Source organism: Diabrotica undecimpunctata, chromosome 5 (genome assembly GCF_040954645.1).
Source record: "Diabrotica undecimpunctata isolate CICGRU chromosome 5, icDiaUnde3, whole genome shotgun sequence".
Classification (NCBI taxonomy): Eukaryota; Metazoa; Arthropoda; class Insecta; order Coleoptera; family Chrysomelidae; genus Diabrotica; species Diabrotica undecimpunctata.
The window spans coordinates 101399103-101416174 of NC_092807.1; the positions used below are offsets into that span (position 1 = coordinate 101399103).

Genomic DNA, 17072 nt, shown 5'->3' on the forward strand with positions numbered 1-17072 from the left:
AATGCTATATTTGTTATATTTTTACACGAGCGGCGACTGATTTCTTTATCATGATCACGCGCCAGTAAATTCATAAAACCTGTGTAAAAGTTTTTGCTAAAACACAAAGTTACACAATTTTGCCGGCTTCCTTATAGTCCCTGCGATATTTCGAGTTTCCAAAATTGAAAATACCGCTTAAATGGCGCGGAAAGCCATTACAAAAACTGAAATTTGGAATTACTTCAGTAGTTTTAAATATAGATAAAATGAATAATAAAATAAATATTTTGATATATTTATACCGCTCAACGTGAAACTTGATCAGAGAAAACGCTTGGTGTTAAGTTAATATAACTTTTCACGCCTGCATTATATGAGACACATGAAAATTTTGTTTAAATGAAGTCACTTTGATGACAGATGACATTACGGAAACGTTAGACCATGTTTTCGTTTCTTTTTGAGAAGTTTTAATGCCCTGCTGACTAAGAATGCCGCCGATTTTAAAATAATTGCTATTAGTTTTTTTAGTACTAAAAGCGTAAAATCATCTATCAGATTTGCATGTGGAATCAATGAAGTTTATAGAAAAAAAAACATTATGGACGATGGAACGGTACATAAAAAAGAGTGATACTTTACGATTTAATCGATATCCAATATCCAATAATTTAACAGATTATGCATACGATAAGATACGCATTGTTTCAAAAAGATTACTTTAAAAACAGGCATCATATTTAAAATTAACTTAGCTTCGATTTGTGGCATGCTTTCAGTTCACTACACCACAAATTGAAATTAAATTGGCCGTTAAAACTGCATATAAGGTACACCTGTAGTTCACAAGACCTTTGCCCATTAACAAACATGCTAAATATGTGCGCTCGTATATACAGCGCACCAAACGGTTTCTTGGTCTCTTAAACCCCACTCAACGTCTACGCTTACAGTCTGCAGTGAGCTAAAACCGTTTTTAAGCTTTTTATGAGTATGTCCAGCTATATAATTAGTACAATATAATTCTTTTACGATTAATTTTAAAATTACAAAAACTATATCAGATTGTGTTCCATCTCATATCGATTTGTCGTACAAATACACAAATTTTGTACTTTCTATATATATATCGTTTCAACATCGATTATATAAATCACCTTAACTGAAAATTTACTGTATCTGTCTCTAGCAAAAGTATAAACAATATTGGTATTTATTGTTACATAGAATGAAAAAATCTAAACCGTCTAAAAATCTATAATAATACAAAATTGTGTAAAATACAAAGAAAAACTATAAAAATACAGTCGTTCTCTTTTCCTGTCCTGCTTTTGAACGACGATGATTGTTTTCTTCACTTATACGCATTAAGAAAAATGTAGGAAATATATCTTCAGAAATTTATATCGTTCGAGCGTCCTTCTATCAGAGAATCTATTATACTCTGACAAGAAAATAAAGAGGGTGATTCATTGTTAAGAACCAATTTTAAAACTCCCAAGCTGTGATACTATACAAATTCCAGCGGCGTGGTTATTTCATAATCGAATTAATTTACCATATTTGTGGTAATTATGCTAGGTATGATAATAATTTTAAATTACAGAATACAAATTAATGTTTATTGTAGGATTATCTATTCAACTATTTATTAATCTTTTAAAAATACTTAAAAGGCTTATTTACGAATAGAAAATCCTGGGTCAGATAACCAAGCGGACCAGACTTTCTGGTCTAGTGTGATGATCTAGTGAATCAATTGTTCAAATCCTGGCCAGAAATCAAAAAGGGTTACTTAACAGTATTAAAGTCTAAATAGTCTGCCAGTTAGCCTAGAATACGCTGGTGTGTCGGATATACCTATGGATGAGCAGTACGATAAGAGGTAGGGGTTTGCGACTTTATATTATATTTGTTGTGCGTTATATTTGTTATTTTGAAATTAATTATCTAAACAAATTGTTTAAAAGTAATATGCCAGTGAAACGCCACTGATTAAGAGTAAATAATTACGAATTCCGATAAATTGTGGTGACCAAGTATTAATTTGCTAAAACGTATCGTAAAAGCGTCTGTTGTTATATCTGACTCACTACAGCAGTGATTCCAGGCTTAGACAGTACGTATATCTACCCGAATTAGGGGATGATACAAAGTGTCAACAACGTGATGAGAAAGACGAAACATGTCGTATATCAGTGCTCAGCCTGAACCTACTATAGGCGAACCATCCAACTAAAAGGATTAGATTAAGATGAATACCTTCACAATCTAATCTAATTTAATCAAGCAAAAGCCTGATTCACCGACTAGAGTAATATATATATATATATATATATATATATATATATATATATATATATATATATATATATATATATATATATATATATATATATATATATATGTATATATATATATGTATATATATATATATATATATATATATATATATATGTATATATATATATATATGTATATATATATATATATGTATATATATATATATATATATGTATATATATATATATATATATATATATATATATATATATATATATATATATATATATATATCGGATATTGGAAATATTGAAGGTGATTAATAGCAACTCATTCACTGACCCCGATAAATTGAAATCATATACGACACAAAATGTGAAATTGGCAATATAAATGTGACCGATGAAATACATTCCTTCAAAGATACACAAAGTACCAGCAGCATTGCCAATTGGATCACTTTCGGAGAGGCTACAAGAAAATGGGAAAAAAGTATGGATTTTATTTCGTAAGGAAATGTTACTGTACAGGAACATATATGTCTGGACCTAAAAAGGTCTTTCCAGTAGTAACGAAGCACTCAATTGATAATTTATGCTGTTAAATTCCTCTATACAACATTATACAATCACTCATCAGTGGTTGAGGTGAGCGATATGAACTGTGTCCGTTTCTACATCGCCTATGACAATGTCTGCCACAGTTGCAGATGTAACGTTAAGTACAACAATTCCGGAACACGATCTATAAACCCAATAAAAATTTACCTTTATGTATAGTTTTTCCGCTTTTTAGCCATGTTGCCCTACTGCGGTGTAAGCTTAGATCCTGGTGAAGGTCTACACTGCTTCTTCTAGGAGCATTAGAAGAGTTAAGGTGAGATACAATCGATTCTAAGTGGTCTGAGAATCGTTAGGGCTTACCCCATAAACCACCGGGTCTGTTACAAGCACTCCAAAATCGCGGTTAGTCAAACACCGGCTAGTCATTATTAAAAACCGACCTTTTAAACAAGAGTTATGTACATAAACATTGATTTAGTTGTAATTGTTTCTAATTACACAATAATATATAACAACAATACGCCATTTTCCTTTATATGCGAATAATTTTAAGATATAAAATGAGCATACCTTTTTAAAAGACCATTTCTGTAATTTTAGAAACTGCTTATGTTAGAATGTTCGAATTCGAATTGTTATATTTTCAAATATTTTCGAACTTAATACTATATTTTTTCTATCTGTAAATGATTTTGAATCCTAAACATTTAGAAGAAAGTGTATTTACTTACGTTTTTAAATTCTTTCAGAAAACAGACCACCAAATAATTTGTGATGTGACGAGAACTTTGCTAGTGTGACAAAGTAATCTTTCAGTTAAAGTCATGAAGTATTCTCCATTCTTAGTGAAGAATATTGCCAACATTTTTTAGATTAATACTATACATATAATATTTATACAGAATAGTTTTGATTATAATACAAATAGCGGAAATAGGACAGTAGAGGATCAGTGACTAGAATTATTAAAATAAATGTCTAAAAAGCGTTGACATAAACAATTTTTCAGCTCAAAAGTATATTTTTAATTACGACTATTAGCTAAAGCGTGCGAAACAATTTGTAGCACAACAAAAAGAAAATGAACTACTAAATTTTGACGTTACACGAGGGGTAGAGAATTACAACATTTTCATTAAAACTATTAATAATTACGTAAAAATGTCTTTAGACAGATTTCTACTTTTTCTAAAACTAGCTGTAATGTTTTTTACAAAGGCATTTTTTGATAAGATAGAAACATTTTTTTAACATTAGCGAAATCTTTATTGTGTAAATCTTTTAATAAATTACTTTTTCGCAAAAATAAAAATTAAAGTTTTCACAAAATAATCATTCCTTATTTAAAATTGAATGGTTGTGGAACTGGAATGGAAGGGGTTGACTAATGACAGATGCCTGTATCGTTAAAATATATCCTCTTTGGAATAAAAATCGATATGTTTCAACATTTTCACAAAATTTAATCAATATCCGAAGACTCATAAAATATGGTTTATTTTTCTGGTTGTTGGAGTGCACATAATGTAACCAAATCAAGTTTGGCAATTTTGGTTTTTTTGCGATTGCAACTTATCTGTCGCATGAAATTTATAGTGTTTCAAATGTCGCGCAGTGAGTTTTGAATATTGTTCACCATTGTTTATTTATGATGTTTAGAGTGCAACGAAGAGTAAATCATCGTCAATTCAATGAGTTTGACAGGGTTATATTGTTGGATTAAGGGAAGGTAGACTTTCTGTTCGGGAAATTGTTGAAAGAGTGCGAACAGTATATGCGAAGAATAGTATATTGTATACATCTGCTAAACTATGTCAGCGAAGTAGGAAGGAAAATGAATTTGAATATAAATGTGAACAAGACAAAATTTATGATTTTTTGCAGAAATCCATAACCTGACACAAATTTATACCTCTATGGACAACCAATAATTGAAAAGATACTTTTTTTTAAATAATTGGGAAGGAATATTACGAAGCAAATGGACCCCAAATAAGACATCAGTTATTATCCCTAGCTACATAACATCGACGTAATTGGTTTGAATAGTTCAAGCAAAGATTATTATGGGATCGGAGTGAAATTCAATAGCTTATTGCTTAGTGCCATTATTTATGGCTCTAGGCTCATTCTCGTGTTTATTAGGTATCAGATCACATGACCACACACCATAATGTCCTAGAAATGAAACAACGACACGTAGCATACCTTTGAATAGATCAAAATTAAATGGAAAACGCACAAACTAACTTTTTGGCATAAACACATTTTTCAAAAATTCCATCCTTGATCTCGAAATATTAGAATTTACAACAATCAGATTGATGTATAGGTCACACTTTTCGACATCTCTTTTAATCGATATGGATCGAAAAAACATGGATGATGAAAATCTTGCCCAGGCACCGAGAAGTACGTGAACTTTTCTCTTGAAACAAAGATGAAAAAAAAAACAATCATTTTACAAGGATCTAATACTACTATCAATAATTTTTGTACCAACCTTCAGGGTCATATGAAGATCAAGAAAAATCGAATTTGAGGATATATTAACAATTCAACTCTCAGATACTCTTTAACTTCTGCGTTCATGAAAAAAGATACCACTTTATGCACTTTCTGTATGTTCGAAAACTATCATTTCTCCTCCTCCTAATAAGTGCCTTCTCTGTTGAGGTTGGCGATCAATATGCCAAATTTCTCTCTGTTCTGGGCTTAATGAATTAATTCATTTCCTCTTGTGTGGGTCCAATCTCTGATGTTTCGTTGCCAAGATTTTTTCTTTCGTCCTATGCCCCTTTTACCTTCAATCTTGCTTTCTAATATTAGCTGGAGCTGCTCATTTCTAACACATTCGAAAACAAAGTAGAAATCATACATATGTACTATGGACATTTATATGTTAGTGTATTATGTAAATAAGTGTCGGATTCGACCAAAGAAAAAGCAATTACACAGTAGTGTATACAAACTAAAATGTGGCGAGTGCCCAAAAACTTACATCGGTCAAACTGGTAGAACTTTTATCAAACGTATAGCAGAACATAAAAGAACTTTCAATAATAAAAAAACAGACTTTACGTACGCACTTAGCCTTCTAGACCATAATCATTCTTTTAAAGATGAATTTCAAATTCTTCACATTCAAAATAAAGGCCTTAAGCTACCTTTATTAGAATCTATGGAAATCAACAAATTAAAAAATACTTGAGACAAACAGTTCTCCCCTCCTCAACTTATTTAGTTAAAGACTTTGGCCGAAACAGTTGTAGTGATAATAATTTAAAATAAATTTTGTGGAATTGTTGAAAACAAAAGTTTTCAGTGTTTTATTGTTAGATATTACGTAAATGTCCATAGCTCCATCCACCTCGTGTGGCGTCACAGTTTTGGTAGTTCATACTTCGTAAGTCAGCTTAAAAATCAACAAGTGACTAGCGTCTACTAATTTCGAATTTAATTGGACAAAAGTAAATCGATTACTCTTTAAAATGCAAATCTTTCCTTTGATAAATTGTACATATAGACCAATTAGTTTTGTTTGAATTTCATATTTTATAAAACACATAGGTATATATTTTTTAGCGGAGATAAATATTTCGTATACACTATATTAAGCGATTTAACAGTACATATACACAGAATCGAAGAAATATCTCGTACACTTGGAATTTCGATAATGAATGTTCCATATCAATTATTATTATAACTCTATTTTAACTGTACACTCTAAAAGCTCTTTCTCTTTTTATCTGTCTGTTTCTAACTCACCGCCAATAATATGCCTGATAATCAAAAGGTATAATAGGCCAGGTATTTTAATAAGACAATAAAATGTATCAAAACATTACAAATATTGTAGTGATGATTTAATTGTACAAATTATATTTTTCAACCATCTATCAACTACTGATCTGAAATAAATAGTTTAAATACCTTCTTTTTCTATAGTATTCCTTTCAATTCGCGGTCTTCAATTAGAAAACCTCTTCTATTTGCAGTTGTTTTTAAAATGAACGCTTTGGCAGCCGGTGTTCTGCAATTATACATTAATTGCGAGGTTTATAAGCCTTGGTATAGAATTATTTCACCTGATAAAATATATACTACGTATATAGATATCCTCTCATTCCGATATCTCACTACACTTAGCCTTTAGAATTTAGCTGATTGTCACAAGGCCTTTGATTCAGTTGAACTCTGGGCCGTATTCGAAGCAATGAATAACGCAAGGATAAAGCCGAAATATAAGAACCTGCTAAAACATATACCGAAGCTCTACACGTACACATAAAAATTGATAAGAACACAAAAATCTAACAGACCAAGATTCTTACTTTGGAGGAAGTATCACTTACTATGGAGGAGGAAATGATAAAGAAATGGCTGGGCGACGTGAAAGAAAAGGCGGGAAGGCAATGGCACCAGTTATCAAGAGACAAATTAAAATGAAAACGCCAACGAGATGCTTACATCTGGGAGCGGACAGTTAAGGGCTGTGGAAAGAAGAAGAAACATATAGATATCCGTACATTAAAAATATTACTGATCGAGTTGAGAAAATTTTGGCAAAACATGACATCAGTATATCTTTCAAATAACGCAAATAATACAAAAAAAGGGACTTCAGGAATTTACCACATTCCTTGTAGTTGTGGTGAACAAAAAAACCTGACGCAAATGATCATTTGAAAACAAACAATATGAACTGTTGTCTTCACTACTAGAAATCAGTCCAAACTCCAAAGCTAGGCAGAGGGGAAAAGATCATTATGGAAACAGAACAAAAATTACGCAGATGGAAGGAATTATTTCAAGGCCAGACATTGAAATCGCTATATGAATAGTATAAGCGGAGAAGTAGGATACAAGATTACTAAAGTAAAGGTTACTTATTATTTAACTCTCACTCTGGAGTAAATCATACTGAAAGCTATTGAATGAGAAAAGGCAGGGATAAAAACAAATGGGTTTTACTTTTACACTATTAGATATGCTGATGATACCATAATAAGAGCTGATAATTTCGAAAATCACGAAAGAATAATAAATAAAATACTAAGATGAAGTGAAATCTATGGAATCTCTACCAAAGTAAAAAAACAAAATTCATAAAAATTTGTGTAAGAAAAAGGAGCTGCGCCGAGTCAGCGTCGGCCCAAACGGCCAATGGCACTACCATGGACTAGTGCCATTGTACCATTGCAGCACGCGTTGCACATTATTATACGTTTTGGCCGCGCTGACAATGTGATCTCAACGCGGCGCAACTACAGTCACATATAACTTGGAAATTATGCTCTCTGTTTCTCGCGGTATCTACGCGATAGCATTAGCACTGGTATAATAGAGTCGCGCTGGGATAATCCAGAGGCTATCAAACTTAAATCCTTGAAGACGTTGACATGTAGAAAGATTTTGAAGATCTCATGCGTGGATCACGTTACGAACATTGAAGTTCTAAGAAGAACGAAGAAAGAAAAAGAAGTTGAAAGGATAAAAGAAAGAAAAGAGCAAATCCGTCTTCATCTGAAGGATATATTGGCTGCAGAATTTAACATGATGATATAGCTCAAAACAAAGTTAGAGAAGCTATAATGGTTGACAACCTTCGTAATGGAGACGACACTCAAAGAACAAATCAGTCGTTAACACAGCATGCGCAAGATGACCACAAAATTGTATTTGAAGAAACATACCTCACAGCCATGGAAATACAAAAACACCAGAGCAACTTTAATTATAAAGCAAGATCGCATCTAAACATGATATGGATCTCAGGATGGATTCGGAGCAACCGACAGACACCGGAGGATACTTAAAAGTTATAAATAGAGCAGGTACTCAAGGAAGATTATCAGTGAGCAATACACAGTTAGTCTATTACTGCATCGCCTTTGATAATGAAACTACAGATTGAAAGTCGGAACGAAATAACCCCGTACTATGGTCTATAAACCCCGAAAACAATGTAGTGTTTTTATATTTGTCTATAGGTCTACAGCAATCCAAAGTTTATTAGTAATCTATGATGGTCAACGTCTACAGGATCCACATTTAGGATTATTTTTTTATACGCAATGTTTATTCTACGAGGAATCGTATCTATACCAGAAAACCTAGGTTTAAAACTAAGCAATTCCATTTTATAGAATTAATTGAATGTTTTACTAATGGCATCGATTATCTAAGTCGAGCTTTTGAAAGCTTGATTTTGAAGTTACGAATAAGCGCAAAATTTTTTGATGTATCTATTACAATAAGGACCAATGTGAGTTACTTACGAAAAGTAACAAATGAAGTTCAAAATAGTCATTTCTTCGTATTGTTAAACATTATTACAGACATTCCAAGTGCTAGAGCAAAAAAGATTTATTTTATGTTTACTGATTATGAATTTAGGACAATGGCAAATGAAAATTATAATGGTTTGAAGAAAGATCTTAGTAGGCAATATATGCTTTATATTTTTTCATTTACAATAGTGATAATTAATGTAGAAAATAAAAAAAGAACGCGGGATCCCACTGGTAGGCTAAAATGATGAGAGGAATCACTTGGGTTTGTGCGCAGCATTTTTCTCTTGCCTACAGGACAATCAGCTGACTGTAACGTATGAATTTGATGTGATTTCCCTTTTGGATATGTTATTCCTTATTTTCCTGATCACAGCTTCAATAATAAGTCCTTTTTGTAAACCGGCTATTTTATTGAGATTAACTGAGAAGGTTTTTAACAGATACGTTAGATACAATAAAATAAAATAACTCTTCGATTAAGGCCTTCGACTATCTTCCAAACATCGTTGAGCCAACGTGACTAAAAGAAATCTCAAGTTATTTAAACAAGATCATCAGTGAAGTTTTTATTTAAGCTCAGCTGAGTTGTGCAGTCTTTTTCTTTACAATAATCCCGCAGTCATTTATGGGAATTAAAGGAGAACATTTTTAGTCGGTTATACAGCATGGGGCATCCACGAGAAAATTAATTTTTGCTAGTGGTAGGCAAGCTAGGGAGGGCAGCCGCGGTATTAAAAACATCCGCCTTAGAACTTTGTTTTGCTCTGTGGTAATACTCAGCACGTGTCAAACAGGTTGATGTCGCTCTTAACGAAACCATGACGATTGTTACCAACTGTTAACCACTCCGGTCCAGTCCCTCTATTCATTAGGTGGCATAGCACCACCACATGTAAGACGAAGAGTAGCAGCAGAAGTGGAGAAGGAGAAGAAGCAGATAACAGATCCAAGACACCCTATGTACTACTGTACCTCGCCTAAAGTCAAGACAGCTTCACACAAAGAACTACGCCTCTATATGGTGAGTATGGCGAGAGAGTATATCGGCTAATACTTACTTACACCTTAGTGAGTCACTCGCATCTGGACATGAGTTGCGGTACACCAATTGGAGAAGTCTTAAGCCCGCCACTCACGTTTAATAATGTTGAAAATTGGATGGGAACACATACGTGCCGATTTTGCAGTATGAGTTTTAGTTTCAAATCAGAAACATGTCAGATAACGATATACTTTTAGCTTCTCTTGCTCTTTGTATAAACGAAAAAAATACACGAAACGTAGGTGGTGGTGATAAGATTAGTTGCTGAAAAGTGATTATTGCTTGCATAATGAGGGAATATCACAACACGAAGAGAGCATTACTTATGTATTAATTTACAAAATATCGGGGCTAATAACAACTTTCAACATTTTTAACGACACATTTTTGTATGTCATCACCAGCTCTCGTCGTCGGCTTACCACTGCTCTGTACACAAGCACCCCCACTACCTTCCAACACATTCGATGCGCGCTGGAGATGGAAGACTCGCAACGGTATAAAACAACGTACGCCGCAAGAGAGAATCGAGTTCCGCCAGAATACTGATCTGGTGGGAACTTCGCCGGGTTTTTGGGTAGGTATTGACCAAAGGCTAACTATCTTGGGAGTTCTATCAGAGTACTGATCTGGGAACAACTCTACTAGCCCTAGGGTATTGACTAGAGGCCAACTGCTTCTGCTACAGTATTGATCTAGTAGCAGCTCCCAAATCCAGTCTTACAGTGATTTGATCTGAGACCAAACCGTATGTGATTAAGTGTTGATTAGTCACTTCCCGGTCCTTGTCGGAACGAGTGTTGCTCGAAGATCTCCAACACGATGGACATACCAAATAAAGACTCTGGTGGGAAAATCCCTACATAAAGCTGTCCATATGACACAAGATCGCAGCCAATGTAAACAGCAAGCTAATAATATTTAGAGTGTTACCACGCTCTGACAATGGCTCAAGGAATGAGGAGGAGGACCAGTGGATCGTAGCGCCGTCGTACCTCGGCTAGAATAATTTTTTTTTGTACGGAAGAAACTGATTTTATCTATTTATTCAGAATATATTTTTATTTAAACTAAACCTGTGTTTTACTGAGTCTTGTGTCTAACAGAGTTAGCCGTTACAGTATCAGTGTACATCTTGCTTGGTTTCAATTGTTTCAAATACATAATTTTCATAATGATTGTCCTAAACCATTTCCATGTAAACTAATTTGAATACTATGAAGACTACAAAAGGAAATGGCAAATAAACGCATATGTATCATATAGGCACAAGAAATTTGATAGCTTTTCAGCAGATCAATGATAAATTTTTCCCCGTTTAGCATTGGGTTTGACTAAAATGGGAATATGTTTTCTCTCTTTTGTGAATAACGATCGTCATCTTCAAATTATTGTCGCTCGTCATTTTTATATTCTTATTCAGAATCTAATTCCATGGAATATTATTTAATACAATTTTATACAGGGCTTGGCAAGAGTGTTTCAAAGTATGATTTATTCGATATTGTAGAAGATATCAAAAAGTTATTTACAACATTTATAGCAGAAAACTTTATAGTTCACAACATAAAATGATTTTGGTATCTACAGGGTGAACCAAACGTAAGTGTCAATGGGATATTAATTTCAGACTCAGATTAAGCTCATGTCGCTGACTTCCAATATAAGGTTCTATCATGTTATATAAGATATTTCAATAGTTATGATTGCTTGTATGTCGTGGCATTAATTTTTTATAGACATAACTTTTGTGCAAAAAAAATAATTTCAGGTTTTCTGTATAGAGAATAGACGTTGAAATAAGAATAATTACCGTATATAATTGACTTATATACGGTAATATAATGCAATATAACTGTACATTGTTAATATCGGCGAAATTAGCCTAATCCAAACTAATAATAATATATAGGGTGTTCCATTTATGTGTAAAAAAAGTAATTGCCTATAATGTTTGCAAATATTTTTTTTGGTGTCTTCTAGACTAACAAATATGCTATTATATACACTACCGCTAAATCCTGTACATGGGATATAATTTGGTTTCATACCACATATTATATAAAATACATCTAGTATATTTTTTTAAAAAGTATATTATATTTGTCATTTTCTTACATTTCATATTATCTTCTAACTCTCGTTTATGTTGTAATTCATTACGTTTAATGACTGACTAATTAACGTTAATAAAGGTCATCAGCAACCTTCGTCATTGTCTGATTTCATTGCTCCTTCCATCATTATTATCCAATCTATATTTATCAAAAATACATCTCTGTTGTTAGTAATTACCTTAACCTAATTACTGATACTGCATTCTGTAAAGTTTTTAATTAATTATATAAATACAACGAAGAAAACCTTGGAACTCATTTTGATATTAGAAATAAATTCAGGAAAATGAAAGGAAGTGCTAATACAATTTGAAGGAAGATGGCCAATATCATTAGAGATACTGCTGTTGAAATACTTGGAAAAACGTCAGAAGAGAAGTTTGAGAATAAAGAAACCTCGCTAAAAATGAAGCGAAAGTGGCAGTAGCAAAAGCTAAAGCAGAAGTGTATACAAATATATATCAACTTGATACCAGGGAAGGAGAAACAATATACATAAAAAAGCTAAACACAGAGCAAAGAAAGCAAAATATTTTAATCAGATTAGATGTATCTGATGTATAGAGATGAAAATAATAAAATACTACTTCACTACAAAAGGATATTAAAAAGAACTGGAAAAAGTACTTTCGACAGCTTATTAAATGAAAAAAATTTGACAGAAAACTAGTTGAGTTAACAGCAATATTCACCAAAATAACAAACGATGAAGTGGTTTAACCACTTAAAAAAAACCTAATGTGGCACTCTGGGTATGACCGAGGAGGGGAAGCATAGATTTCTTATCGTCTACGTACAGAGCAATGATTATTCTTCTTTACGTGCCAGATCCGCTACGAAGGTTGGCGAACATCACTGCTATTCTAACTTTTGACACTACAGCCCGAAAGAGTTCAGTTGAGCTGCATCCAAACCATTCTCTGAGATTTCTCAGCCAGGACATTCTTCTTCTACCTATGCTGCGCTTTCCTTGAATCTTTCCCTGCATTATTAGTTTTAGGAATTCATATCTGTCACTACGTGTTATATGACCCAGATATTGTAGTTTTCTTATTTTGATTGAATCCAGTATCTCCCTGCTGTTCTCTATTCTTCTTAGTACTTCTTCATGGGTTATTCTGTCTGTCCAGGAGATTCTCAGTATTGTTCGATATGTCCACATTTCAAATGCTTCCAATTTATTGAGACATTGTTTATTTAAAGTCCATGTCTCAACACCATACAAAAAAACAGAAAATACACAACACTTTAGTACTCGTTTTCTGAGTATTCTGAAGATTTAGGCTGAGGTCTCTACAACATAATATTTGTTTCATATTATTGAATGCATTTCTAGCCTTTTCTATTCTAACTCTAATTTCTTTGGTATAATCGTTTGTTTCATTAATGTTTGTCCCTAAATAGTAATAATTCTGAACTCGTTCTATCGTCTTATTATTTACGTGTAGATTGTATCTAATATTTTTCTTTGATATAACCATGAATTTTGTTTTCTTTATGTTTAGTGACAGACCAAATTCTTTGTAGATCCGAATATTTTCTGCTATTAGTACTGTATCATCAGCATATCTAATTTCACTTATGGGTATGCCATTTATTTTTATGCCTGCTACTTCATCTTCTAATGCTTTTTTGAATATTTCCTCTGAGTATGCATTAAACAGTGATGGTGACAAGACACAGCCTTGTCTAAAACCTCTTCTGATTTTTATTTTATTAGTTTTTAAATTATTTATTCTTATGACAGCTTCTTTCCTATTCTTATATCCCGTGTGTCGATGTTCTTTGTTCTCAGTAGTTTTATTAACGGATTATGTTTCACTGTATCGAATGCCTTGTTATAATCTAGGAAGCAGACATAGATGTCTTGGTTTACATCTAAACATCTCTGTATTAGCACATTTACTGCATATAATGCTTCTCTGGTTCCTAGAGCATTTCTAAATCCGACCTGAGTTTGTCCAATATCTTGTTCTAACTTTTTATATATTCTACGATGAATAATCTTTAGGAATACTTTTAGTATGTGGCACTGATGTGGTAATGATTATTAATTTAATTTTATTTTATTTAAATTTAATTAATTTAATTTGATTTTATTGAGAAACACGCACGAGACTGCGTTTACTACTCGATCTAGTCTGGTCGCGCGATCGTTACAATTTATCGATTCAGTCGCTTTTATTTTTTCATACATATGCACGATTCACCGCTCCGAACATAGTCTGCGATAAGAATGTTATGCTTTCAGTAAAGATAGGAAAAGCAATCGAACCGAAGATATTCCTGGGGAATATAATCCGGTATAATTGCTTTCTGTCCGTCTCCCAGCTTTAGGAGAAACAGGAACAAGTTGGCTAACAGGTTTATTTAATAGAATTATGGAAGTGAGGTAAATGCCAGACGAATGGAGACGCAGTATATTAGTGCCTGTCTACAAAACAAGGGAGATGTACACTAATGTACTACAAACTACAGAGCCATAAAACTACTTAGTCACACCATGAAAATAAGGGAGAGAGTACTTGCTATACGGATACGTGAAGAAACCGAAATATCCGATAATCAGTTTGGCTTTATGTAAGGCAGACTAAGCTATCAGTGATACATTTTTCGTATCATGTATCTCAGAATCATCCATATCTATCATGGAGAATCCATCGTAAGGAAAAGCACATAATTAAAATTGAAATTTAATCAATAGTACTGATTGTTGCAAAAAACCTCCCAGCGCTTCTGACAGTTAAGATAACCATAATCAAAGGAAAACAGTTGTGAACCCTCAATACTGAAAATATAAAATTGCTGGACCATCTTAATCAAGTAAAAGTCTGAGAAGGAAAAACCCCAAGATCTTTAGTGAATGTTTTCAAATTTTTCGCTGAGAAGTTTCTTTGTACGTACCTGCCCTCTATTAGCTTCTGCGTTGTTCCGTTTTCTGTATTACTTCTACTACCATCTGTCTTTCAATAGTCAAATAGTACTGTCTATCATTCTAGTCTGTAGCATTTCATTTTGTTATTCCTGGTTATTGTATTTCATTATTGCTTTTAATTTAAATCCTAATAAGAACTCCTGAATAAGAAATTTTACACCAAAACTAAATTAATTTACATCTATATATTTTCTTTTAAACTATGTACAACAAAAATGTTATACCAGGTACATTGTAATATCGGGACCTAAAGCTCGCAGCGTATGGTACTATAAATGTTTCTCTATATTCTAGGTCAAATGGAATATGTTATTAACAATTTTCTTTGAAACAGTTAACATTTACGTACTACTAGGAAAGCTTGCCTTTTACCATCCACCTTGGTCCTTAATTTCATAAGTATATGGTGACACTTCGTTGTGGCCTTTCTAAGTAAAAATAACTTATAGCCGATGTTATCAATATTAAAAATATTATTCACTTGACGATAGTGTCCTCTAGCACACAGGTAAACATTGATTAAAAATGATTACTTATAACTCTTGTTTGACAAGTTTTCGTTAAAATTTATTAAAAATTGTTGTTTATGAAGAAAAATGGATAAACAATTTGCTTAAACTTCTCCATACAAATTCTCCAATTTGGCTTAAATCGTGATATTTCTGTATGAGCGATACGCAGTTGCTTCGTGTTCCATCCATTACAAACGGACCTTTATGTATATCAATGGCACCGAGTACCATATTCGTTTCTAAAATATGGTATTTACTACAACACACACTTGGAAAATTAAGATGTTGAAAGACCATGGAAGTAGATTCTCGATAAAATATCACTACACAAAATCAAAGTAATAAAATTACTGACAACTAATACCATAGAACTGTGCAAGATAAAACATTACACAACGATTTGAAAGGTAACGTTACGTTCATAAGACTTAAAGGCCACATAACCTAAGTTCTCTGTCCGTTACACATTAAATCTGGTTTCGGAGCCGTCCGCCAACATCAGGGACACTGTTCTGTTGTTCATCCATATCAAGCGGGCTAGACGCATTGGATTCAGACGGGCTACGTCCGCTATGGGAGCTGTGCTATAAGATTTGACGTTCTTCGTCTGTGATTGACCCAAACCAAACATACCTAAATAAAAGAAATATGATTTAAATTTGTTATATAAAAATGAGTATAGTATTTTTAGTACTTTAACGTTACGTCACGATTTATATAAATTGACGTCGCTTTTGGTTAAAATTAACCTAAGAGTTAAAATTTCCCTATTTCATGGAATAGATGATCTAGAGTAGATTTCTTACTCCACTGATACGGGAATACTTCAGACTTAAATGACATGTGAAGGATTGGCAAACATGTTTACGGTATTGTCAACACTTTACAAGCTTATAGTAATAATTTTGTTTATAGTATTTATAAAGTCAGTTGAAACATTTCACTCGGACGAGATTTATAAGGGCGTTCAATATTACATTACAAGAAAGAAAGAATGAAAGATACATCCCATCAAATAAATATTGGACATTGATATGTTATTCAAAATCACCAATATTTAACAGGCTATTTGGAGGTTCGCTTCCAGCCTTCGGCGATGGTGTACAGATAAGAAACGCTGTTGAATCATGCCAGTGCTGTACAGCTAAAATGTTAATTATTTTTACGAAGTATAATAACTGTTTTAAATCATTATACTGTCAATATGGCCTATTGCCATTATATATAAATTATTTTTGTTGCTAAATATATGTTAAAAACTTTTTTATACACTTATGTACTTTACGACAGTTTTAAGTAAATTAAAATTGTCCTTACTCTGTTCTTCATTAATCTATAT

General features: G+C 32.8%; 1 protein-coding gene across 6 annotated transcripts in view; it reads right to left on the bottom strand.

The window, feature by feature from the left end:
* Nucleotides 1-2557: 2557 nt before the first annotated feature.
* Rbcn-3B (WD repeat-containing protein Rbcn-3B) overlaps nt 2558-17072 on the bottom strand; it is a 75177-nt gene continuing 60662 nt past the window's right edge. For all 6 annotated transcript variants that reach the window (XM_072532371.1, XM_072532370.1, XM_072532369.1 and 3 more), the window contains one exon: nt 2558-16366. In XM_072532371.1, the coding sequence (XP_072388472.1) occupies nt 16194-16366 (173 nt within the window). In that variant the 3' untranslated portion in view covers nt 2558-16193. The remainder of the gene's footprint in view (nt 16367-17072) is intronic.